We start from the raw sequence: 26332 nt of genomic DNA, 5'->3' as shown, positions 1-26332 counted from the left end.
CCACCCTCATGATTCTATCTATTTTATGAAGTGCACCAGTCCCTCCTACAGCAAGCACCCCCACAACATGATGCTGCCACCCCCGTGCTTCCCGGTTGGGATGGTGTTCTTCGGCTTGCAAACCTCCCCCTTTTTCCTCCAAACATAACAATGGTCATTTAGGCCAAACAGTTCTATTTTTGTACGATTTTTGTCTCCATGTGCAGTTGCAAACCGTAGTCTGGCTTTTTTATGGTGGTTTTGGAGCAGTGGCTTCTTCCTTGCTGAGCAGCCTTTCAGGTTATGTGGATATCAGAAGCTTCTAAAGCCATGACATAATTTTCTGGAATTTTCCAAGCTGTTTAAAGGCACAGTCAACTTAGTTTATGTAAACTTCTGACCCACTGGAATTGTGATACAGTGAATTATAAGTGAAATAATCTGTCTGTAAACAATTTTTGGAAAAATGACTTATGTCATGCACAAAGTAGATGTCCTAACCGACTTGCCAAAACTATAGTTTGTTATCAAGACATTTGTTGAGTGGTTGAAAAACAAGACTCCAACCTAAGTGTATGTAAACTTCCGACTTCAACTGTATGTATATATACAGTACCCGTCAAAAGTTTGGACACACCTACTCATTCAAGTTTTTTAATTTTTTACTATTTTCTACATTGTAGAATGATAGTGAAGACATCAAAACACATGGAATCGTGTAGTAACCATAAAACTTTTCAACAGATTCTACAAAGTAGCCACCCTTTGCCTTGATGACAGCTTTGCACACTCTTGGCATTCTCTCAACCAGCTTCATGAGGTAGTCACCTGGATTTAACAGCCTCAGAAATTGCAGCCCAAATAAATGCTTCACAGAGATAAAGTAACAGACACATCTCAATATCAACTGTTCAGAAGAGACTGCGTGAATCAGGCCTTCATGGTCAAATTGCTGCAGAGAAACCATTACTAAAGGACACCGATAAGAAGAAGAGACTTGCTCGTGTTTCTTGGCCCAAGCAAAGGACAATAAACCAGTGGAAATCTGTCTTTTGGTCCAAATTTTAGATTTTTGCCACAGGTTTAATTAGCTCCAACCGCCGTGTCTTTGTGAGACGCAGAGTAGATGTATGATCTCCGCATGTGTGGTTCCCACCGTGAAGCATGGAGAAGGAGGTGTGATGGTGTGGGGGTGCTTTGCTGGTGACACTGATATTATTTAGAATTCAAGGCACACTAAACCAGCATTGCTACCACAGCATTCTGCAGCGATACGCCATCCCATCTGGTTTGCGCTTAGTGGGACTATCATTTGTTTTTCAACGGGACAATGACCCAACACACCTCCAGGCTGTGTAAGGGCTATTTGACAAAGAAGGAGAGTGATGGAGTGCTGCATCAGATGACCTGGCCTTCACAATCACCCAACCGCATCCTAATTGAGATGGTTTGGGATGAGTTGGACCGCAGAGTGAAGGAAAAGCAGCCAACAAGTGCTCAGCATGTGTAGGAAATTCTTCAAGATGGTTGGAAAAGCATTCCAGATGAAGCTGGTTGAGGGAGTGCCAAGTGTGCAAAGCTGTCATCAAGGCAAAGGGTGGCTACTTTTAAGAATCGCAAATATAAAATATATTTTGATTTGTTTAACACTTTTTTTTGTGGTTACTACATGATTCCATATGTGTTATTTCATTGTTTTGATGTCTTCACGATTATTTTACAATGTATAAAATAGTAAAAAATAACAAAAAACCCTGAATGAATAGGTGTCCAAACTTTTGACTGGAACTGTGTGTATATATATACAGTGGGGAGAACAAGTATTTGACACACTGCCGATTTTGCAGGTTTTCCTACTTACAAAGCATGTAGAGGTCTGTCATTTTTATCATAGGTACACTTCAACTGTGAGAGACGGAATCTAAAACAAAAATCCAGAAAATCACATTGTATGATTTTTAAGTAATTAATTTGCATTTTATTGCATGACATAAGTATTTGATACATCAGAGAAGCAGAACTTAATATTTGGTACAGAAACCTTTGTTTGCAATTACAGAGATCATACGTTTCCTGTAGGTCTTGACCAGGTTTGCACACACTGCAGCAGGGATTTTGGCCCACTCCTCCATACAGACCTTCTCCAGATCCTTCAGGTTTCGGGGCTGTCGCTGGGCAATACGGACTTTCAGCTCCCTCCAAAGACTTTCTATTGGGTTCAGGTCTGGAGACTGGCTAGGCCACTCCAGGACCTTGAGATGCTTCTTACGGAGCCACTCCTTAGTTGCCCTGGCTATTTGTTTCGGGTCGTTGTCATGCTGGAAGACCCAGCCACGACCCATCTTCAATGCTCTTACTGAGGGAAGGAGGTTGTTGGCCAAGATCTCGCGATACATGGCCCCATCCATCCTCCCCTCAATACGGTGCAGTCGTCCTGTCCCCTTTGCAGAAAAGCATCCCCAAAGAATGATGTTTCCACCTCCATGCTTCACGGTTGGGATGGTGTTCTTGGGGTTGTACTCATCCTTCTTCTTCCTCCAAACACGGCGAGTGAAGTTTAGACCAAAAAGCTCTATTTTTGTCTCATCAGACCACATGACCTTCTCCCATTCCTCCTCTGGATCATCCAGATGGTCATTGGCAAACTTCAGACGGGCCTGAACATGCGCTGGCTTGAGCAGGGGGGACCTTGCGTGCGCTGCAGGATTTTAATCCATGACGGCGTAGTGTGGTACTAATGGTTTTCTTTGAGACTGTGGTCCCAGCTCTCTTCAGGTCATTGACCAGGTCCTGCCGTGTAGTTCTGGGCTGATCCCTCACCTTCCTCATGATCATTGATGCCCCACGAGGTGAGATCTTGCATGGAGCCCCAGACCGAGGGTGATTGACCGTCATCTTGAACTTCTTCCATTTTCTAATAATTGCGCCAACAGTTGTTGCCTTCTCACCAAGCTGCTTGCCTATTGTCCTGTAGCCCATCCCAGCCTTGTGCAGGTCTACAATTTTATCCCTGATGTCCTTACACAGCTCTCTGGTCTTGGCCATTGTGGAGAGGTTGGAGTCTGTTTGATTGAGTGTGTGGACAGGTGTCTGTTATACAGGTAACGAGTTCAAACAGGTGCAGTTAATACAGGTAATGAGTGGAGAACAGGAGGGCTTCTTAAAGAAAAACTAACAGGTCTGTGAGAGCCGTAATTCTTACTGGTTGGTAGGTGATCAAATACTTATGTCATGCAATAAAATGCAAATTAATTACTTAAAAATCATACAATATGATTTTCTGGATTTTTATTTTAGATTCCGTCTCTCACAGTTGAAGTGTACCTATGATAAAAATGACAGACCTCTACATGCTTTGTAAGTAGGAAAACCTGCAAAATCGGCAGTGTGTCAAATACTTGTTCTCCCCACTGTATACAGTGCTTTGCAAAGTATTCATCCCCTTGGCGTTTTTCCTATTTTGTTGCATTACAACCTGTAATTTAAATGGATTTTTATTTGTATTTCATGTAATGGACATACACAAAATTGTCCAAATTGGTGAAGTGAAATGAAAAAAATTACTTGTTTCAGAAAATTATAAAAAATTATAAACGGATAAGTGGTGCGTGCATATGTATTCACCCCATTTGCTATGAAGCCCCTAAATAAGATCTGGTGCAAACAATTACCTTCAGAAGTCACATAATTAGTTAAAATAAAGTCCACCTTTGTGCAATCTAAGTGTCACATGATCTCAGTGTATATATACACCTGTTCTGAAAGGCCCCAGAGTTTGTAACACCACTAAGCAAGGGGCAGCAGCATGAAGACCAAGGAGCTCTACAAACTGGTCAGGGACAAAGTTGTGGAGAAGTACAGACCAGGGTTGGGTTATAAAACAAGATCCGAAACTTTGAACATCCTACGGAGCACCATTAAATCCATTATTAAAACATTGAAAGAATATGGCACCACAACAAACCTGCCAAGAGAGGGTCACCCACCAAAACTCACAGACCAGGCAAGGAGGGCATTAATCAGAGAGGCAACAAAGGGACCAAAGATAACCCTGAAGGAGCTGCAAAGCTCCACATCGGAGATTGGAGTATCTATCCATATTACCACTTCTAAGCCGTACTCTCCACAGAGCTGGGCTTTACGGAAGAGTGGCCAGAATAAGCCATTGCTTAAAGAAAAAAATAAGCAAACAAGTTTGGTGTTCGCCAAAAAGCATGTGAGAGACTCCCCAAACATATGGAAGGAGGTACTCTGGTTCGATGAGACTAAAATTTTGCTTTTTTTGCAATCAAGGACAACACTGTCTGCCGCAAACCCAACACCTCTCATCACCCCGTGGTGGCAGCGTCATGCTATGGGGATGTTTTCACACGGCAGGGACTGGGAAACTGGTCAGAATTGAAGGAATGATGGATTGCCCTAAATACATGGAAATTCTTAAGGGAAACCTTTTTCAGTCTAACAGATTTGAGACTGGGACGGAGGTTCACCTTCCAGCAGGACAATGACCCTAAGCATACTGCTAAAGCAACACTTGAGTGGTTTAAGGGGAAACATTTAAATGTCTTGGAATGGCCTAGTCAAAGCCCAGACCTCAATCCAATTGAGAATCTGTGGTATGACTTAAAGATTGCTGTATACCAGCGGAACCCATCCATCTCGAAGGAGCTGGAGCCTTGAAGAATGGGCAAAAATCCCAGTTGCTTGAAGTGCCAAGCTTAAAGAGACATACCCCAAGAGACTTGCAGCTGTAATTTCTGCAGAAGGTGACTCTACAATGTATTGAGGGGGTGAATAGTCATGCACCCTGAAAGTTTTCAGTTTTTTTGTCTTATTTCTTGTTTGTTTCACAAGAAAAAATATTTTGCAACTTCAAAGTGGTAGGCATGTTGTGTAAATCAAATGATACAAAGCCCCCCAAAAATCTATTTTAATTCCAGGTTGTAAGGCAACAAAATAGGAAAAATGCCAAGGGGGGGAATACTTTCGCAAGCCGCTGTACGTACATACGTGCATACATACGTGCATACATGCATACATACATGCATACATACTTATACATTTTTAAAGGATTTGTGTGTATTGCTAGGTTTTACTGCATTTTTTGAGCTAGAAACACAAGCATATCTTTGCACCTGCGGTAGCATCTGCAAATATGTGTACGCGACCGATTTTGATTTTGATGGTTATGTCATCTTCTTGTCCAATGTTGTGTTTTGTAGGGGGGCGACATGGGACCTCCAGCCTGAAAAGCTAGACTTCAGCCAGTTCCACAGGAAACCCTTCAGAGGAACACCAAAGCATCTACCACACATCGACAGAGAGGGGTGAGTGCATCTAGTGGGGCAATTAAATAAATAAGAAGTTACTGAGAAAGGAAGCGTTTGTCCAGCGACTCCTTGACGTGAGCATAGAGAAACATTGTCCCAGTTCTCTCCATAACCCTTCTACCTGGCCCTAACTCTTCTACCTGGCCCTCACCCTTCTACCTGGCCCTAACCCTTCTACCTGGCCCTAACCCTTCTACCTGGCCCTAACGCTTCTACCTGGCCCTAACCCTTCTACCTGGCCCTAACGCTTCTACCTGGCCCTAACGCTTCTACCTGGCCCTAACGCTTCTACCTGGCCCTAACGCTTCTACCTGGCCCTAACGCTTCTACCTGGCCCTAACCCTTCTACCTGGCCCTAACGCTTCTACCTGGCCCTAACCCTTCTACCTGGCCCTAACCCTTCTACCTGGCCCTAACCCTTCTACCTGGCCCTAACCCTTCTACCTGGCCCTAACCCTTCTACCTGGCCCTAACTCTTCTACCTGGCCCTAACCCTTCTACCTGGCCCTAACGCTTCTACCTGGCCCTAACGCTTCTACCTGGCCCTAACGCTTCTACCTGGCCCTAACCCTTCTACCTGGCCCTAACCCTTCTACCTGGCCCTAACCCTTCTACCTGGCCCTAACCCTTCTACCTGGCCCTAACCCTTCTACCTGGCCCTAACGCTTCTACCTGGCCCTAACGCTTCTACCTGGCCCTAACGCTTCTACCTGGCCCTAACGCTTCTACCTGGCCCTAACGCTTCTACCTGGCCCTAACGCTTCTACCTGGCCCTAACCCTTCTACCTGACCCTAACCCTTCTACCTGGCCCTAACCCTTCTACCTGGCCCTAACGCTTCTACCTGGCCCTAACGCTTCTACCTGGCCCTAACCCTTCTACCTGGCCCTAACCCTTCTACCTGGCCCTAACTCTTCTACCTGGCCCTAACCCTTCTACCTGGCCCTAACCCTTCTACCTGGCCCTAACCCTTCTACCTGGCCCTAACCCTTCTACCTGGCCCTAACCCTTCTACCTGGCCCTAACCCTTCTACCTGACCCTAACCCTTCTACCTGGCCCTAACTCTTCTACCTGGCCCTAACTCTTCTACCTGGCCCTAACTCTTCTACCTGGCCCTAACTCTTCTACCTGGCCCTAACTCTTCTACCTGGCCCTAACGCTTCTACCTGGCCCTAACGCTTCTACCTGGCCCTAACGCTTCTACCTGGCCCTAACGCTTCTACCTGGCCCTAACGCTTCTACCTGGCCCTAACGCTTCTACCTGGCCCTAACGCTTCTACCTGGCCCTAACGCTTCTACCTGGCCCTAACGCTTCTACCTGGCCCTAACGCTTCTACCTGGCCCTAACGCTTCTACCTGGCCCTAACGCTTCTACCTGGCCCTAACGCTTCTACCTGGCCCTAACGCTTCTACCTGGCCCTAACGCTTCTACCTGGCCCTAACGCTTCTACCTGGCCCTAACGCTTCTACCTGGCCCTAACCCTTCTACCTGGCCCTAACCCTTCTACCTAGCCCTAACCCTTCTACCTGGCCCTAACCCTTCTACCTGGCCCTAACCCTTCTACCTGGCCCTAACCCTTCTACCTGGCCCTAACCCTTCTACCTGGCCCTAACCCTTCTACCTGGCCCTAACCCTTCTACCTGGCCCTAACGCTTCTACCTGGCCCTAACGCTTCTACCTGGCCCTAACTCTTCTACCTGGCCCTAACCCTTCTACCTGGCCCTAACCCTTCTACCTGGCCCTAACCCTTCTACCTGGCCCTAACCCTTCTACCTGGCCCTAACCCTTCTACCTGGCCCTAACCCTTCTACCTGGCCCTAACTCTTCTACCTGGCCCTAACTCTTCTACCTGGCCCTAACTCTTCTACCTGGCCCTAACTCTTCTACCTGGCCCTAACTCTTCTACCTGGCCCTAACTCTTCTACCTGGCCCTAACTCTTCTACCTGGCCCTAACTCTTCTACCTGGCCCTAACCCTTCTACCTGGCCCTAACTCTTCTACCTGGCCCTAACTCTTCTACCTGGCCCTAACTCTTCTACCTGGCCCTAACCCTTCTACCTGGCCCTAACTCTTCTACCTGGCCCTAACCCTTCTACCTGGCCCTAACCCTTCTACCTGGCCCTAACCCTTCTACCTGGCCCTAACCCTTCTACCTGGCCCTAACGCTTCTACCTGGCCCTAACCCTTCTACCTGGACCTAACCCTTCTACCTGGCCCTAACCCTTCTACCTGACCCTAACGCTTCTACCTGGCCCTAACGCTTCTACCTGGCCCTAACTCTTCTACCTGGCCCTAACTCTTCTACCTGACCCTAACCCTTCTACCTGGCCCTAACGCTTCTACCTGGCCCTAACGCTTCTACCTGGCCCTAACCCTTCTAGCTGGCCCTAACCCTTCTAGCTGGCCCTAACCCTTCTACCTGGCCCTAACTCTTCTACCTGGCCCTAACGCTTCTACCTGGCCCTAACGCTTCTACCCGGCCCCTAACCCTTCTACCCGGCCCCTAACCCTTCTACCCGGCCCCTAACCCTTCTACCCGGCCCCTAACCCTTCTACCCGGCCCTAACCCTTCTACCCGGCCCTCACCCTTCTACCCGGCCCTCACCCTTCTACCCGGCCCTCACCCTTCCATGTTATTCAATGTTTCCACTTTGCAGATCTGAAGGCCTATACATCCCTCCCATTAATCCTCTCCTATGGGATAGACATGAACATGATGATGCTGGTCCATTCCATTACTACTTGGTGTCTGTAGCCTCTGCTAGACTCATCCTGACCCCTAGGCCTCTCAGTCTCAGTACTGCGTTATCATCACCTAAACTCAAGCTCAAATGGTCTTACCACCATTCCTCACAACCTATCCTCACCTCCTGCTCACCATATTGGAGGAGAAGGTCCAAGGTCCCTCCCCTCGGACCTTCTTGTCCAATGAGTTATGAGAAGGTGACGAGAGAAAATGTGAGGAATAGAAGAGAAATTGTGCCCTGTTATAAGCCAATCAGAGCCCACCTATCCCGCCTACTCATCCCTTATCTCTCGGTCTCTCAGGATGATGAAAGGCAAGTTTGAAGATGATGATGATGATGATGGCATCGACCTGAATGACATGGAGAAGTTCCTGCCAGGCCTTACTGTGAGTTAATCTCTTTCTCTTTCTCGATCCTCTCTATCTGCTTTCTAACAAGACCGCATACCTACTAATGGTAGGGAGCTCCATCTGGTGGCTAAAAGATGGAACTTCATACTAAGAATTGTAAGGAATAGTCTTGTCCTTTATGTGAGTGAACTCTGACATCTAGTGTTGAAACATTGTCCATTCACCTCTGACCATGTTAAAAGGCCAATACTGGCGCCCAGTGGTAGTTTTAAGGTACGTTTCCTTGAGTTCCATAATTTCTCATAAAACACTAGATAAGGTCTTGCTCAGACCAAGTCTTTGCTGGTTTTCTGTCCCTTAAATCCTAAATAAATCACTTTTCTCTATGTACTACAAATATATATATATATATTTCTCTCTGTTCTCTAGCAAGATCTTTAAAACAATTCTGGGCTCCCGAGTGGCGGAGTGGTCTAAGGCACTGCATCTCAGTGCAAGAGGCGTCACTACAGTCCCTGGTTCGAATCCAGGCTCCACACATCCGGCCGTGATTGGGAGTCCCATAGGGTGGCTCACCATTGGCCCAGCATCGTCCTAGTTTGGCCGGGGTAGGCCGTCATTGTAAATAAGAATTTGTTCTTAACTGACTTGCCTAGTTAAAGGTTACATTTTTTTTTTTATGGAAAAATGTCTCTGGCTGTAAATCCTACCAATTTCCAAATATATATATATATATTATATATTGTCTGACTGTAGAACTTTGGAATTCAATTCTAAGAAGATTTATTCATCCCAGAGGGGTAATTATTGGAGCAGGTCAGGAATAGGATACAGATACAGCTAGGGTGGGTCTGTCTCGCATGTCTACAGGACTACGTCACTGTGTGCCAGTGTTCCCGTCTGGGGTTGTCTGTTCTGCTGACGGGCAGGATGTTGGCACTGTAGGGTCTGGAGGGCAGGAGAGACACACACACACACACACACACACACACACACACACACACACACACACACACACACACACACACACACACACATACCTCCACCCCCACCTGTCTGGTCTCATGTCCAGACTGGCCACCAGGGAGTCCCCCCCCCCTGCCCACGTCACTGCTCTGCCTGCCTGCCAGTCAGCCAGCCATGACCCCACGCCAGGCCAAGCCAGTCTCCAGGTCATTGTTTCATTGTGATCACCACGCCATCTCCTTTGACTGACTGCTTTGTAAATAACTCACACACCACAACGCACGGGAAGGAACTGACTGAGGACGCGGATGACCCTGAAAGTAAAACTCAAAGGCAAAAAAAAGTTGAAAATAGACCAAAGAAAGTACCTCCTCAAGATGACTGAAATACTACTGTTTATAATCATGTTTCCTGATGATATGTATCTCTTGAGACCTGGGAATGCCGGTCCTGTTGCCCAGTGTTTGTCAGTAGTGCCATTCAGTGTGTGTAATACCCATTGCCCTGTTGGTCTCAGTGGCACATAAAGCTCTCTATTATCCCCTTGCAGGCTCTCAGGGGCCAGGAGCAGTCAGTCAGTCCCTAGGTTTACCTCACTGATAACCTGACTAAATATAGCAGCAGACGGCGCCACGCCGCGCCGCTAAGCCTCTGTGACTGGAGCTCTGTGTGTGTGTGTGTGTGTGGGGGACGACGACTGTGTTTGTGTGTGTTTGAGAATGTGTGTGTCTTGACTACGTGGCTCAGTGTGTGTGATGCTTGAAGTCAGGTCTTACATAACATACAGTAGGAATCAAACACGCATGATGTTGATTAAACGGCAACAAAGTTGTTTTACATTTTTCGGGGAGATGGATTATGGGGGAGGGGTTTTGGGGAGAGGAAGATGGATTATGGGGGATTTCGGGAGAGATATGTAATTATTTTGGGGTCGGGGAGAGGAATGGATGGATCCCAAACCCGAGCTCTGCCATCCAGGACCTCTATACCAGGCTGTGTCAGAGGAAGACCCTAAAAATGGTCAAAGACTCCAGGACACCCAGTTCATAGACTGTTCTCTCTGCTACTGCGAAAGACCAAAGGGTTCCTGAACAGCTTCTACCTCAAGCCATAAGACTGCTGAACAGCTTCTACCTCAAGCCATAAGACTGCTGAACAGCTTCTACCTCAAGCCATAAGACTGCTGAACAGCTTCTACCTCAAGCCATAAGACTGCTGAACAGCTTCTACCTCAAGCCATAAGACTGCTGGACAGCTTCTACCTCAAGCCATAAGACCGCTGAACAGTTAATTAACTGCCTACCAGGACTATTTACATCGACTCCCTTTTATTGCACTGACTTTCTGGCACTGGCACTATGCACACTCCAACACACACACACTCCCACACACACACACACACTCACACACACACACACACACACACACACACACACACACACACACACACACACACACACACACACACACACACACACACTACATATGCTCACGCACACAAAACACATACATGCATATTGATGCCACACTCACGCATTTGTGATCTTGTCACTTTTTATTATCTATCCTAATTGCCTAGTCACCTTGACCTCTACCTGCATGTACATATTTCCTCAACTATTGGTACCCCTTCACATTGACTCGGTACCGCTACTCCTTTGTATATATACTCATTCTTTTGTGTTACTAGTTCCTTTTTTTAAATGATCAAATGTTCTTACTACTTAACTGCGTTGTTGGTTAAGGGCTTGTAAGTAAGCATTTCATGTTAAAGTCTACACCTGTTGTATTCAGCGCATGTGACAAATAACATTTTCCAATCAAATTGTTTCCCCCTCAGATTCCCGGGCTACTCTGGGGAAATAGACTAATTCACAACCTCCCTCTTTCCCACCCCAATTACTCACTTCGACAGCCCAGACCCAGAATAGCAGCACCAAGGCCCACTAGGTAAAAGTACCTGGAGAGGACAGGAAAGGCAGGGCATAGGGGAGAACCAGCATCCTCTCTACACCCCATGTTATGAAGACGGGTCAGCTTCCTGCAGGATGATTCTATGGAGCTTGTCCTGGGTCTGGAGTGAGACGTGCTTCATTAAGGATGAGTCAAGCCCCTTCCCCTTCCCTCTATTCAGTCCCATTTCTGACATAGTTTACACCCACCTGACCCCAGCAAAGCTTTAGCCAAGGTGTGCGTGCGCTTGTTTACGTCAGGTCAGATTAAAGAGCATGACAGGGCCAGGGAGGTACAGTAGTCACTGATGGCAGGAAGCCCTCTCATGTTTTCATAGTGACAGATGGGGAAGGACAGCTCAGTCATCGTGTTGATGATGTCAACATGAGATTGTGATATGTATATCTCTGCATGCTCTGGGGGATTCTGAGCATGTCAACACAATGCTTGCATGAATCTGGGTGTGTGATATATTTTCAATACCCTAACAACATCCAGTTGCCTTGTTTGTGTGACTGCGACTTGGCCGCCGTGTGCTGAAGTCATCCGGTACCATTTGATTTCAATAGGTATTGCTATTGCCTGCCTTTCATCACGTTCTTCCTTTTCCTATGGATGACAATGTTTTTTCATTGACATTCGAGCCGGCTCGTCTGTTTCTGTATGCGTGCGTGGATGTGCACGTTTGCTCATGTCCTTGTGCAATAATTTCCATCGTCCCATTTGTTGTCCTTCATAAACTCTCATGGTCTCATCAACTCCAGCCTGATGGATATATAGTAGATTGGCCCTCACTCATTAATGAAGACTGAACTCATGTTGGTAACATCATGGTGGTTAAGTTACATTATAGTAGATGAATTGTAGTTTTGTAGAGTCAGTGATAAGGAGATCCAGGGTGACATACTGTATATATCTAGGACTTCCTGTCCTCTGTCCCTGTGGGACTGGCTGGTTTCTGGTTGTTTTCCCAAGGGGGAGGCAGTCAGATTGGTTTGTGATCTTGCTTGCTGGTCATTGTCACTTCATTGACCACAGGAGCTGTCTAGACAGCACAAACAGATCTGGCACCAGGCTATCTGACTGAGTCTCACCCCTCTGCTTCCCACAGTCCATAGTGGTGGTGCTACTGCTACTGATCCAGTCAGTCATTGGGGACCTGAGTTATGTGCCGGCTGACCGGTGGTGGCCAGGCAGGGGCCACAGAGTCACTGAGGACATATCCGGCCTGGTCCGCTCCAGTTCCTTCCTGCAGAACAAAGCGACCAGGGGACTAGACTCAAGACGTCTCCTCAGACTGGCTGGCCCGCTCAGTCTACGTGCACCAGAGCAGGAGTCTCAGAGGGGAGGCAGTCAGCCAACCAGCCCTCGGGACTCGGGTCGGTGACTGGGGTCCGGGTGCTGGGACCGTACTTAACACAGGCCTGTCTGGGGCTGAAGGAATAGTTGGCCCTGCTCCCTCCTCCATCCTTGTCCTCCTCATTCTCCCTCCTTCACGTCTAGCGTAGAACAATGAGGTCAGCGTAGAGAGCAGCCCCCTCCTACACCCTTTTCCTGCCATTGTCAGAGAGGAGAGAGTCTGTGTTAGGTGTGCTCCCAGTGACCGACCACAGAGGAACACTGACCTTCTAGAGATCAGGAACTGGAGAAGACGCGTAGACACACACGTGGACGGACACACACACATTGCTTTCGGAAAGTTGGCAGACCCCTTGACTTTTTCCACATTTTGTTACGTTACAGCCTTATTCCAAAATGAAATCAATATTTTTGGCCCCTTATTAATATACACACAATACCCCATAATGACAAAAAGAAAAAAACAGTTTTTTTTAGACATTTTTGCAAATTTATTAAAAATCAAACTGATCACATTTACGTAAGTATTCAGTCCCTTTACTCAGTACTTTGTTGAAGCACCTTTTGCAGTGATTACAGCCTCGAGTCTTCTTGGGGAGCGTCGCTGCACAGCTAATTTCAGGTCTCTCCAGAGATGTTCGATTGGGTCAAGTCCGAGCTCTGGCTGGGCCACTCAAGGACATTTAGAGACTTGTCCTGAAGCCACTCCTGCGTTGTCTTGGCTGTGTGCTTAGGGTCGTTGTCTTGTTGGAATGTGAACCTTCACCCCAGTCTGAGGTCCTGAGTGCTCTGGAGCAGGTTTTCATCAAGGATCTCTCTGTACTTTGCTCCATTCATCTTTCCCTCGATCCTGACTAGTCTCCCATGCCGCTGATAAACATCCCCACAGCATGATCCTGCACCACCATGCTTCACCGTAGGGATGGTGCCAATCAGTTTTTGCTCGGTCATTATGGGGTATTGTGTGTAGATTGATGAGGAAAACAATGAGTTTAATCCATTTTAGAAAAAGGCTGTAATGTAACAACATTTGGGAAAAGTCAAGGGGTCTGAATACTTTCTGAATGCCCTGTATACTAATGCGCGTGCACACACAAAAATTAAGTTGGCACAGAATCTCACTTTCGCTTCATTTGTTATTTGCCTGCAACTCTTCCTGTGTGAATGGGTTCATTTGTTATGTCTGGATGTCATTATTCCCCAAACCTCAAAATTATATACATCAGAATTCACCATCTGACATTCAACAACACGTCCAAGTTCATGAATGAACGCCAGACATCTGGGACTTTGAGTATCAACACGTTCCACTCCATAATCATCACTTCTGGTGGTCTGGTCCTGACCATCTCATTGGTTGACCAGACAGAGGAGGATTGCATGGTAATAGCTGTTTGAGGCACCTCTCCTGTGGGATTAGGAGCCAGCCCTGAGGTTGCGTCCCAAATGGCACCCTATTTTCTATGGGTCCTGGTCAAGAGTAGTGCACTACGAAGGGAATAGGGTTCCATTTTGGGACATAGACCTGGATATTCTGCATGCCACGCCCCTCAAACCCTATTATGGCTTGTACTCCTTCCACTGTATTTATGAGACTGGAAACCAATCCACACTGGCCTGATTTGTACTGGTAAGAGATGGGAGGGGAAGCGAGACAGAGAAAGACTGGGGCTGATGGGATGGGAGGCAGGAGGGAGGAAAAGAGAAAGTAGAAAAAGAGGAGGGCTTTATGGATGGGTGGATGGCAGAGGTAAACAACGTCTGTGTGGGCCAAAGCTGCCCGCTGCAGAGCTCCCTATCTGTGCCCCCGCCAGACTAGACCACCAGACTGTACTGTCTCTTTGTGATTATATACCAGCCAGACTAGACCACCAGACTGTACTGTCTCTTTGTGATTTATACCAGCCAGACTAGACCACCAGACTGTACTGTCTCTTTGTGATTTATACCAGCCAGACTAGACCACCAGACTGTACTGTCTCTTTGTGATTATATACCAGCCAGACTAGACCACCAGACTGTACTGTCTCTTTGTGATTATATACCAGCCAGACTAGACCACCAGACTGTACTGTCTCTTTGTGATTATATACCAGCCAGACTAGACCACCAGACTGTACTGTCTCTTTGTGATTATATACCAGCCAGACTAGACCACCAGACTGTACTGTCTCTTTGTGATTTATACCAGCCAGACTAGACCACCAGACTGTGCTGTCTCTTTGTGATTATATACCAGCCAGACTAGACCACCAGACTGTACTGTCTCTTTGTGATTTATACCAGCCAGACTAGACCACCAGACTGTACTGTCTCTTTGTGATTATATACCAGTCAGACTAGACCACCAGACTGTACTGTCTCTTTGTGATTATATACCAGCCAGACTAGACCACCAGACTGTACTGTCTCTTTGTGATTATATACCAGCCAGACTAGACCACCAGACTGTACTGTCTCTTTGTGATTATATACCAGTCAGACTAGACCACCAGACTGTACTGTCTCTTTGTGATTATATACCAGCCAGACTAGACCACCAGACTGTACTGTCTCTTTGTGATTATATACCAGCCAGACTAGACCACCAGACTGTACTGTCTCTTTGTGATTATATACCAGCCAGACTAGACCACCAGACTGTACTGTCTCTTTGTGATTATATACCAGTCAGACTAGACCACCAGACTGTACTGTCTCTTTGTGATTATATACCAGCCAGACTAGACCACCAGACTGTACTGTCTCTTTGTGATTATATACCAGCCAGACTAGACCACCAGACTGTACTGTCTCTTTGTGATTATATACCAGCCAGACTAGACCACCAGACTGTACTGTCTCTTTGTGATTATATACCAGTCAGACTAGACCACCAGACTGTACTGTCTCTTTGTGATTATATACCAGCCAGACTAGACCACCAGACTGTACTGTCTCTTTGTGATTATATACCAGCCAGACTAGACCACCAGACGGTACTGTCTCTTTGTGATTATATACCAGCCAGACTAGACCACCAGACGGTACTGTCTCTTTGTGATTTATACCAGCCAGGCTAGACCACCAGACTGTACTGTCTCTTTGTGATTATATACCAGCCAGACTAGACCACCAGACGGTACTGTCTCTTTGTGATTATATACCAGCCAGACTAGACCACCAGACTGTACTGTCTCTTTGTGATTATATACCAGCCAGACTAGACCACCAGACTGTACTGTCTCTTTGTGATTATATACCAGTCAGACTAGACCACCAGACTGTACTGTCTCTTTGTGATTATATACCAGCCAGACTAGACCACCAGACTGTACTGTCTCTTTGTGATTATATACCAGCCAGACTAGACCACCAGACTGTACTGTCTCTTTGTGATTATATACCAGCCAGACTAGACCACCAGACTGTACTGTCTCTTTGTGATTATATACCAGCCAGACTAGACCACCAGACTGTACTGTCTCTTTGTGATTATATACCAGCCAGACTAGACCACCAGACTGTACTGTCTCTTTGTGATTATATACCAGCCAGACTAGACCACCAGACTGTACTGTCTCTTTGTGATTATATACCAGCCAGACTAGACCACCAGACTGTACTGTCTCTTTGTGATTATATACCAGCCAGACTAGACCACCAGACTGTACTGTCTCTTTGTGATTATATACCAGTCAGACTAGACCACCAGACTGTACTGTCTCTTTGTGATTATATACCAGCCAGACTAGACCACCAGACTGTACTGTCTCTTTGTGATTATATACCAGTCAGACTAGACCACCAGACTGTACTGTCTCTTTGTGATTTATACCAACCAGACTAGACCACCAGACTGTACTGTCTCTTTGTGATTATATACCAGCCAGACTAGACCACCAGACTGTACTGTCTCTTTGTGATTATATACCAGCCAGACTAGACCACCAGACTGTACTGTCTCTTTGTGATTATATACCAGCCAGACTAGACCACCAGACTGTACTGTCTCTTTGTGATTTATACCAGCCAGACTAGACCACCAGACTGTACTGTCTCTTTGTGATTATATACCAGCCAGCCAGACTAGACCACCAGACTGTACTGTCTCTTTGTGATTATATACCAGCCAGACTAGACCACCAGACTGTACTGTCTCTTTGTGATTTATACCAGCCAGACTAGACCACCAGACTGTACTGTCTCTTTGTGATTATATACCAGCCAGACTAGACCACCAGACTGTACTGTCTCTTTGTGATTATATACCAGCCAGACTAGACCACCAGACTGTACTGTCTCTTTGTGATTATATACCAGCCAGACTAGACCACCAGACTGTACTGTCTCTTTGTGATTATATACCAGCCAGACTAGACCACCAGACTGTACTGTCTCTTTGTGATTATATACCAGCCAGACTAGACCACCAGACTGTACTGTCTCTTTGTGATTATATACCAGTCAGACTAGACCACCAGACTGTACTGTCTCTTTGTGATTATATACCAGCCAGACTAGACCACCAGACTGTACTGTCTCTTTGTGATTATATACCAGTCAGACTAGACCACCAGACTGTACTGTCTCTTTGTGATTATATACCAGCCAGACTAGACCACCAGACTGTACTGTCTCTTTGTGATTATATACCAGCCAGACTAGACCACCAGACTGTACTGTCTCTTTGTGATTTATACCAGCCAGACTAGACCAACAGACTGTACTGTCTCTTTGTGATTATATACCAGCCAGACTAGACCACCAGACTGTACTGTCTCTTTGTGATTTATACCAGCCAGACTAGACCACCAGACTGTACTGTCTCTTTGTGATTTATACCAGCCAGACTAGACCAACAGACTGTACTGTCTCTTTGTGATTATATACCAGCCAGACATGGGCCCATTAGGCCGTATCCTGTCCTGCTTTCGCTCTCTACCTCCCAGGCTGATCAATAAGACCAAGTGAAATCATTCTACTTCATCCATCAAAATAATTCAAGTGGCTTTATAAGCCTTGGTTATAACTGATGTACAGTGTATATACAATGTTAACCATTAGTTATAATAATTTGTTGATGTAGTTCTGAAGTGTGTATCCCACTGAATGTGGAAGTGGGGACTGGGGGAATGTTGTTACCTAACAGTCTCTCATTGTGATGACAGCCTGATCCCGACTCTGACTGAACTGACTGAAAACCAGAAAAGCAAAGCACCGCTCTCCCGCTTTACCAAAGCATCAATCCTCCAGCGATCTCTATCTCTCTCCATTGTCTTTAAGCTGTGGCTTTCTGCCTGACGCTGTAGACTGGCTGCTCCACTCATAAAGGCTTCTTATGGCCAGAGAACACAGGGTCCCTGACTGGCCTGTCTGGGAATAATAAACCAGTAGATTACTAGACTAGAGCCTGAACACTAGAACCTGGGAATAATATATCATTAGACTAGAGCCTGAACACTAGAACCTGGTAATAATAAGCCATTAGACTAGACTAGAGCCTGTTAATAATAAGCCATTAGACTAGACTAGAACCTGGTAATAATAAGCCATTAGACTAGACTAGAGCCTGTTAATAATAAGCCATTAGACTAGACTAGAACCTGGTAATAATAAGCCATTAGACTAGAACCTGGTAATAATAAGCCACTAGACTAGAACCTGGTAATAATAAGCCACTAGACTAGAGTCTGTTAATAATAAGCCATTAGACTAGAGCCTCATTTTTCAATTCGATGTTGAGTTTTTACAAGTGACCCTTTGGAAAGGAATCAGACAGATCCACAATAACGGCATGTTCTGTATAGAAATGTGGTATCCCTCTTGGAGAGACGAGGCAGTGTGTTTCTGACTCATCATCCATCCAGCAGGCCTATTGGACGGACCTGGGCTGATTGGAGAAGGGTCATTGGCAGACTGTGTTGCAGAGCTTTGTATCCATGCTTCTCGAATAGACGGATTCTGTCTGGTGTGTTGTAATGCGTGTTGTACCACCGGTACTATTGGGAACACACATCACATTTTCTCAGCCATCTCAAGTTCTGTGGTCAGCTGTTATGCACATGCCTGGGATTCTGAGTAAAAGAACTTTGCTATTTTTGCAAGCTGATGGCTGTTTTGCAAGACTGTCATATTGTTTTTGGTCTCTGTGTTGGTCGGAGTCTGGTTTATATATCTGAGCCATTGTAATCCCACACTGCCCACTCACACTGACGTTCAAAATCGAATCAAATGTTATTTAACACATTCTTCGTAAACAACAGGTGTAGACTAACAGTGAAATGCATATTTACTGGCCCTTAACAACAAGAGAAAAATAAAGATAATAAAACAAGGAATAAATACACAGAGTAATAACTTGACTATATACATGGGGTATCAGTACCGAGTTGATGTGCAGGGGTACGAGGTCCTCGTGGTAGATATGTACAGTACCAGTCAAAAGTTTGGACAGTGTTTTTTTTTATTTTTAGTATTTTCTACATTGTAGAATGATAGTGAAGACATCAAAACTATGAAATAACACACATGGAATCATGTAGTAACCAAAAAAGTGTTCAACATATTCTTCAAAGTAGCCACCCTTTGCCTTGATGACAGCTTTACACACTCTTGGCATTCTCTCAACCAGCTTCATGAGGTTGTCACCTGGATTTACCAGCCTCAGAAATTGCAGCCCAAATAAATGCTTCACAGAGGTAAAGTAACAGACACATCTCAACATCAACTGTTCAGAAGAGACTGTGTGAATCAGGACTTCATGGTCAAATTGCTGCAAAGAAACTACTACTAAAGGACACCGATAAGAAGAAGAGACTTGCTTGGGCCAAGAAACACGAGCAATGGACATTAAACCGGTGGAAATCTGTCATTTGGTCTGAGTCCAAATTTGAGATTTTTGGTTCCTGCATCAGATGACCTGGCCTCCACAATCACCCGACCTCAACCCAATTGAGATGGTTTTGAATGAGTTGGACCGCATAGTGAAGGAAAAGCAGCCAACAAGTGCTCAGCATATGTGGGAAATCCTTCAAGACTGTTTGAAAAGCATTCCAGGTGAAGCTGGTTGAGGGAGTGCCAAGTGTGCAAAGCTGTCAAGGCAAAGGGGGGCTACTTTGAAGAATCTCAAATATAAAAATATATTATGATTTGTTTAACACTTTTTGGGGGGGGGTTACTACAGTACATGATTCCATGTGTGTTATTTCATAGTGTAATGTCTTCACTATTATTCTACAATGTAGAAAATAGTAAAAATATAGAAAAACCCTGCAATGAGTAGGTGTCAACTTTTGACTAGTACTGTACATATAGGTAGGGGTAAAGTGACTTGGTAACAGGATAGATCATAAACAGTAGCAGCAGTGTATGTGATGGGTCAATGCAGATACTTCAGGTAGCTATTTGGTGAACTATTTGTCAGTCTTATGACTTGGGGTAGAAGCTGTTCAGAGTTCTGTTGGTTCCAGACTTCATGCATCAGTACCACTTGCCATGCGGTTGCAGAGAGAACAGTCTATGCTTTTGGTGGCTGGAGTCTTTGACAATATTTAGGGCCTTCCACTGACACTGCCTGGTATAGAGGTCCTGGATGGCAGGGAGCTCCGGCCCCGGTGATGTACTCTATAGCGCCTTGCGGTCAGATGCCAAGCAGTTGCCATACCAAACTGTGATGCAGCCAGTCAAGATGCTGTCATTAGTGCAGCAGTATAACGTTTGTACTAGCGCGTGTGCACCCTCGCCTGGAGTTGTCCAGGGTTTGAACAGACAGAGGGAGAGAGCGGGAGGCCCTGCCTTTGGTGGAAAGACATTCCACAGCGTTTCCTGTTTAGTTGGAGCTACGCTTCTTTTTCCCCCCGTCAGCCTCCCTTCGCCTGCCTGCCTTCTCCGCTCCGGAATACCTCTCTTAATGAAATAATGTGAGCTGTGAGGTCAGAGGGGATACTTGGCTTGGGTCCCAATCCCAAATGACACTCTATTCCCTACGTCGTGCACTACTTTTGACCAGAGCCCTATGGGGGCCCTGGTTAAAAGTAGTGCATTTTATAAGGAATAGGGTGTCATTTGGGGTGCTACCTTGGATGGATGTCTGTACTTAAGCATCAGTACTCTGTGTGTCCCTGTGCTGCCTTGGATGGATGTCTGTACTTAAGCATCAGTACTCTGTGTGTCCCTGTGCTACCTTGGATGGATGTCTGTACTTAAGCATCAGTACTCTGTGTATCCCTGTGCTGCCTTGGATGGATGTCTGTACTTAAGCATCAGTACTCTGTGTATCCCTGTGCTACCTTGGATGGATGTCTGTACTTAAGCATCAGTACTCTGTGTGTCCCTGTGCTGCCTGCCCGTGTGGAGGATGCCAGTTGGTTAGCACGGGCTGTTCAATTTAGTAATGTGTCAAGTTAGTGTGAGTTCCACATGTATTACACATCAAAGACTGGAACAGGTTTGAAATCGGCAAGACAAGCAAACAGGTCATGTACGTCGTGTGACAGAAGAAATGATATGATCTAGGATCTCTGAGAAAAGCAACTAGTTCTAGCCAATATGAATGGTGTCTTGGCAGTTTTGCGTATCACGCCTTGGCCCTTACTAATACGTCTTTCACATAGGATTCACCGTATGTTGCCACGACCATAGCTTTTGCTGCAGCAAGGCACATTGGTGCTGTGACATCGTTATGGCAACATTTTATCTAGTGGCACATCAAGGAGCCAATAGTGGGTCTCCCAAAATTGCTTTTGCCAACACTGAGGACAGAATGCAATGCACTGCTTTCATTTCTTCACATTAACAACAGTAAGTTAGCAGCTCGCCATACTTGTAAATCATTTGCAAATGATGACCTTGTAATGTGTTAATTTTCCTCTTTATGGTGAATAACAGTTGGCTACAGTTAAATTCAAAATGTTGTCAGTCATGTTCTGGTTATTATGTGAGCTGGCTAGATATTTAGCTAATAAGCAAGCAACAAACACATTGTCTATAGTTATTTTTAGTTGCCTGTTTTGCTAGATTTACATATTTTTTTAAATACAGCAGGAGGCGTGCATATCAAATTTATTTATATAGCCCTTCGTACATCAGCTGATATCTCCAAGTGCTGTACAGAAACCCAGCCTAAAACCCCAAACAGCAAGCAATGCAGGTGTAGAAGCACAGTGGCTAGGAAAAACTCCCTAGAAAGGCCAAAACCTAGGAAGAAACCTAGAGAGGAACCAGGCTATGAGGGGTGGCCAGTCCTCTTCTGGCTGTGCCGGGTGGAGATTATAACAGAACATGGCCAAGATGTTCAAATGTTCATAAATGACCAGCATGGTCAAATAATAATAATCAGTAGTTGTCGAGGGTGCAGAAAGTCAGCACCTCAGGAGTAAATGTCAGTTGGCTTTTCATAGCCGATCATTAAGAGTATCTCTACCGCTCCTGCTGTCTCTAGAGAGTTGAAAACAGCAGGTCTGGGACAAGGTAGCACGTCCGGTGAACAGGTCAGGGTTCCATAGCCGCAGGCAGAACAGTTGAAACTGGAGCAGAAGCACAGCCAGGTGGACTGGGGACAGCAAGGAGTCATCATGCCAGGTAGTCCTGAGGCATTGTCCTAGGGCTCAGGTCCTCTGAGAGAGAGAAAGAAAGAGAGAGAATTAGAGAGAGCATGCTTAAATTCACACAGGACACCGGATAAGACAGGATAAATACTCCAGATATAACAGACTGGCCCTAGCCCCCCGACACATAAACTACTGCAGCATAAATACTGGAGGCTGAGACAGGAGGGGTCAGGAGACACTGTGGCCCCATCCGATGATGCCCCCGGACAGGGCCAAACAGGCAGGATATAACCCCACCCACTTTGCCAAAGCACAGCCCCCACAACACTAGAGGGATATCTTCAACCACCAACTTACCATCCTGAGACAAGGTCGAGTATAGCCCACAAAGATCTCCGCCACGGCACAACCCAAGGGGGGGGCACCAACCCAGACAGGAAGACCACGTCAGCGACTCAACCCACTCAAGTGACGCACCCCTCCTAGGGACGGCATGGAAGAGCACCAGTAAGCCAGTGACTCAGCCCCTGTAATAGGGTTAGAGGCAGAGATTCCCAGTGGAGAGAGGGGAACCGGCCAGGCAGACACAGCAAAGGCAGTTCTTTGCTCCAGAGCCTTTCCGTTCACCTTCACACTCCTGGGCCAGACTACACTCAATCATATGACCTACTGAAGAGATGAGTCTTCAGTAAAGACTTAAAGGTTGAGACCGAGTCTGCGTCTCTCACATGGGTAGGCAGACCATTCCATAGAAATGGAGCTCTATAGGAGAAAGCCCTGCCTCCAGCTGTTTGCTTAGAAATTCTAGGGCCAGTTAGGAGGCCTGCGTCTTGTGACCGTACCGTACGTGTAGGTATGTGCGGCAGGACCAAATCGGAAAGATGGGTAGGAGCAAGCCCATGTAATGCTTTGTAAGTTATCAGTAAAACCTTGAAATCAGCCCTTGCCTTAACAGGAAGCCAGTGTAGGGAGGCTAGCACTGGAGTAATATGATCAAATTCTTTGGTTCTAGTCAGGGTTCTAGCAGCCATATTTAGCACTAACTGAAGTTTATTTAGTGCCGGAAAGTAGAGCAGTGCATACCATCCACGGCTTCCTAGTATATTACTCGCTAATGTTCAGTCCCTGGACAATAATGTAGACAGGCTCAGGGAGAGAATCTCCTTCCAGAGAGACTTCAGGGATTGTAACATCCTCTGTTTCATGGAATCGTGGTTCTCCCTGGATATACAGTGCATTCGGAAAGTATTCAAACCCCTTCCCCTTTTCCACATTTTGTTACGTTACATCAGGTGTGGCCAACCTTCTTTGACGTCAGATCTACTTTTTCCATTTGCCAGCCTGATGAAATCTACCAGTCTCTAAATCTAAACCAACCCCCCAAAAATATGAAACGCAACACACCACTGAGTATGGACCTGCTGCTATGAATCCTATTTGATACCCACATATAATGTGGACCAATAACATGTTTTACACAAATAAGTGCAACTCATTTAATTGCCTACCTTTTTTAGTGTGACTTTTGGCATTGGGTGGAGGCCAGTAGTTTTTCATAGTCATGGCTGTAGCAACTTGCTGCAGGTCTCATGCAGGCCACAAGGTGGTCATCAGTCATAGTAGATCTGTACTTGGATTTAATTATCTTCATGTGAGAAAATGCAGACTCAGAGGTAGGTTGATCCAAAAAAGGACTGATATGTTGAGAGAACATCTTCTTATGTTGGGATACTTCTCCTCCAGCAGCAGCTCCCAGAACTCTTCCTTCATCTCAGTGGCTGCCCTGGATTTCAGCTGAATGTCATTTTGAAGAGTGAGAATTTCAGTTTCTGCTATAGTTGTGTCCATCTGAAAAAGTGATCACATTTATTTCTGTGCCAAACGGAACGCACATATAAGTGGCAATAGGCTCAAGTGATGCAAAGTCAGTGAAACGACTGTCGAACTCAGATAAGATGCTCTGGACTTGCTCTACGTAACGTGCACTATCAAGTTGTGCTGTGTCCTTGCCCTGACGTTCAAGTTCTGAATACATGTGTTGAAAGAAGTGCAGGTCCTTACGTTGCAGTTTTCTCGTGAGCAGTTGTAGTTCGCATTTAAAAGTGTTCACAGAGCTGATCATACGTTTGCCTTTTCCTTGCAGCTCTACATTCAATTCATTAAGCATGCAAGTTAGGTCAGTGAGAAAAGATAAATCCAGGAGCCACTGTGTGTCCTCTAGCTGTGCATATTGTGCATGTTTGGAGACCTTGAGAAACTCCTTGATTTCAGGCAACAACTCACTGAATCTCCCTAAAAATGTACCTAGACTCAGCCAACGCACATCCGTATGCAGCAGCAGGGCTGTGTGCTCCGCTTCAGTCTCTTCTAAGTGAGCGCGAAATAGCCTCCGCTGTAGGCTTCTTGCTTGAATAGAACACACAATCTTCATCGCAACATCCATCACCTCTTTCATGTTTAACATCTTCCCGCACCAAGCTTGCTGATGAATTACGCAGTGATAACTAAGAAAGTCCGGGAAAGAATCATCCCGTTTGCACAATGCAACGAACCCACTAATGCGCCCTACCATAGCGGGTGCCCCATCCGTAGTAATGGAGACAAGCTTACAAAAGAGCAGTAGGAATTTGTCAACAAACTCCATAAAAGCTTGAAAAATATCTTTGCCCCTTGTCCTTTCAGTGGCAAAATGGCGAGTAGTTCCTCCTTTGTACTCATGTTGTCAAATACCATTCTGATGAAAATGCATAACTGTGCCACATCTACCATATCTGTGGACTCGTCAAACTGGAGGGAATAACACTCGCAGTTGTCAATATCCTTCTTCAGTTGATCCTCGAGGTTCTCCGCTATTCCCTCACTTCTTCTTGTCACCGTATTTCTGGACAACTGAATGTCAATGATGGCAGCCATAATTTCAGTCTTATTCTTAAAATCCCCAAACAGTGAGTCTGCAGCCTCAATAAATGCTTCCTTGATCATCTCCCCATCTTTGAATGACTTTTTATGCTTAGCAAGAATGCGATTCACACGATAAGATGCTATGGTTGCCGCCTTCCCTTTGCGCTGCCAGTTGATTTGTTTAGTTCTTGTACTTTTCTTCTTTGTAATTCAGTCTTTGCTGGAAAATCTCTTTCCTGGGTTTCGTGTGTTAAAATGTTGTTCTATGTTACCTTTCTTTGGGGTAGCGATGCTATTATGACAGATGAGACACACGCATTTTGAGTTCGACATGACAAAAAAAATAATTCTCCTCCCATTCCTTGTGGAAATGATACGTTTTCAGTTTCATTGTATCCTTCCCTTCACTCATTATTGCTGCTGTCGACCACACAACTTAAAAATAATTTAAGAACGAATCTGGCTACAAAGTTAGTTAGCTAGCTGCCTGCCTGGCATCACCGTTACCTCGATTTGGAGTTGGCGGGCGGCATTTGACCGCGCTAACTAGGCATACATCACTAAGTGGGCAGGGACTGGTCATATTTTTATGTAAATCACGTGACTTTTCAGACATTACTGTGAATGGAGGACTGTCGAATGTTAAAACAAAGAGATTATAGGCATTGATTTGTGTGGCTGAATTTTAGTAGACGTATAATCATCTCGCGATCGACTGGTTGGGCACCTCCGCGTTACAGCCTTATTCCAAAATCGATCAAGTAAATGTTTTCCCTCATCAATCTAAACACAATACACCATAATGACAAAAACAGGTTTTTAGAAAAATTTGCAAATGTATAAAAAAAAAAAAATCTACATGAGGGGGAAAATACACGGCTCTGACGATGACCGAAGAGAATTCTCTCGGGAGGTAATGCGGTCGGCATTTGATTGTGAGGTGTTCTATGTCGGATGAACAAAAAGCCTTGAGTTCCTGTACATTATAAAAAGTCACACCATGAGTAGTTAATCATGAAACCTTTACCTCTGCCTTTCTTTTTCCCCGAGTTCTTTATTCCTGTCTGCGCGATGTACTGAGAACCCAGCTGGCTATATGGACAGGGACAGTATAGTGCATTTGGAAATTATTCAGACCCCTTGACTTTTTCCACATTTTGTTAGGTTACAGCCTTATTCTAAATTTAGTTTTTTCCCCTTCTCAATCTACACACAA

General features: G+C 45.6%; 1 protein-coding gene across 1 annotated transcript in view; it reads left to right on the top strand.

The window, feature by feature from the left end:
* The window catches only part of ctif (CBP80/20-dependent translation initiation factor), a 180463-nt gene that overhangs the window by 44992 nt on the left and 109139 nt on the right, over positions 1–26332 (top strand). Inside the window, exons 6-7 of the mRNA XM_071389018.1 lie at positions 5202–5306; positions 8359–8443. Coding sequence (XP_071245119.1) covers positions 5202–5306; positions 8359–8443 — 190 coding nt within the window. The remainder of the gene's footprint in view (positions 1–5201; positions 5307–8358; positions 8444–26332) is intronic.

Source organism: Salvelinus alpinus, chromosome 1, assembly GCF_045679555.1.
Source record: "Salvelinus alpinus chromosome 1, SLU_Salpinus.1, whole genome shotgun sequence".
NCBI classification, from domain to species: Eukaryota; Metazoa; Chordata; class Actinopteri; order Salmoniformes; family Salmonidae; genus Salvelinus; species Salvelinus alpinus.
This window is presented reverse-complemented; position numbering and strand designations above follow the sequence as displayed.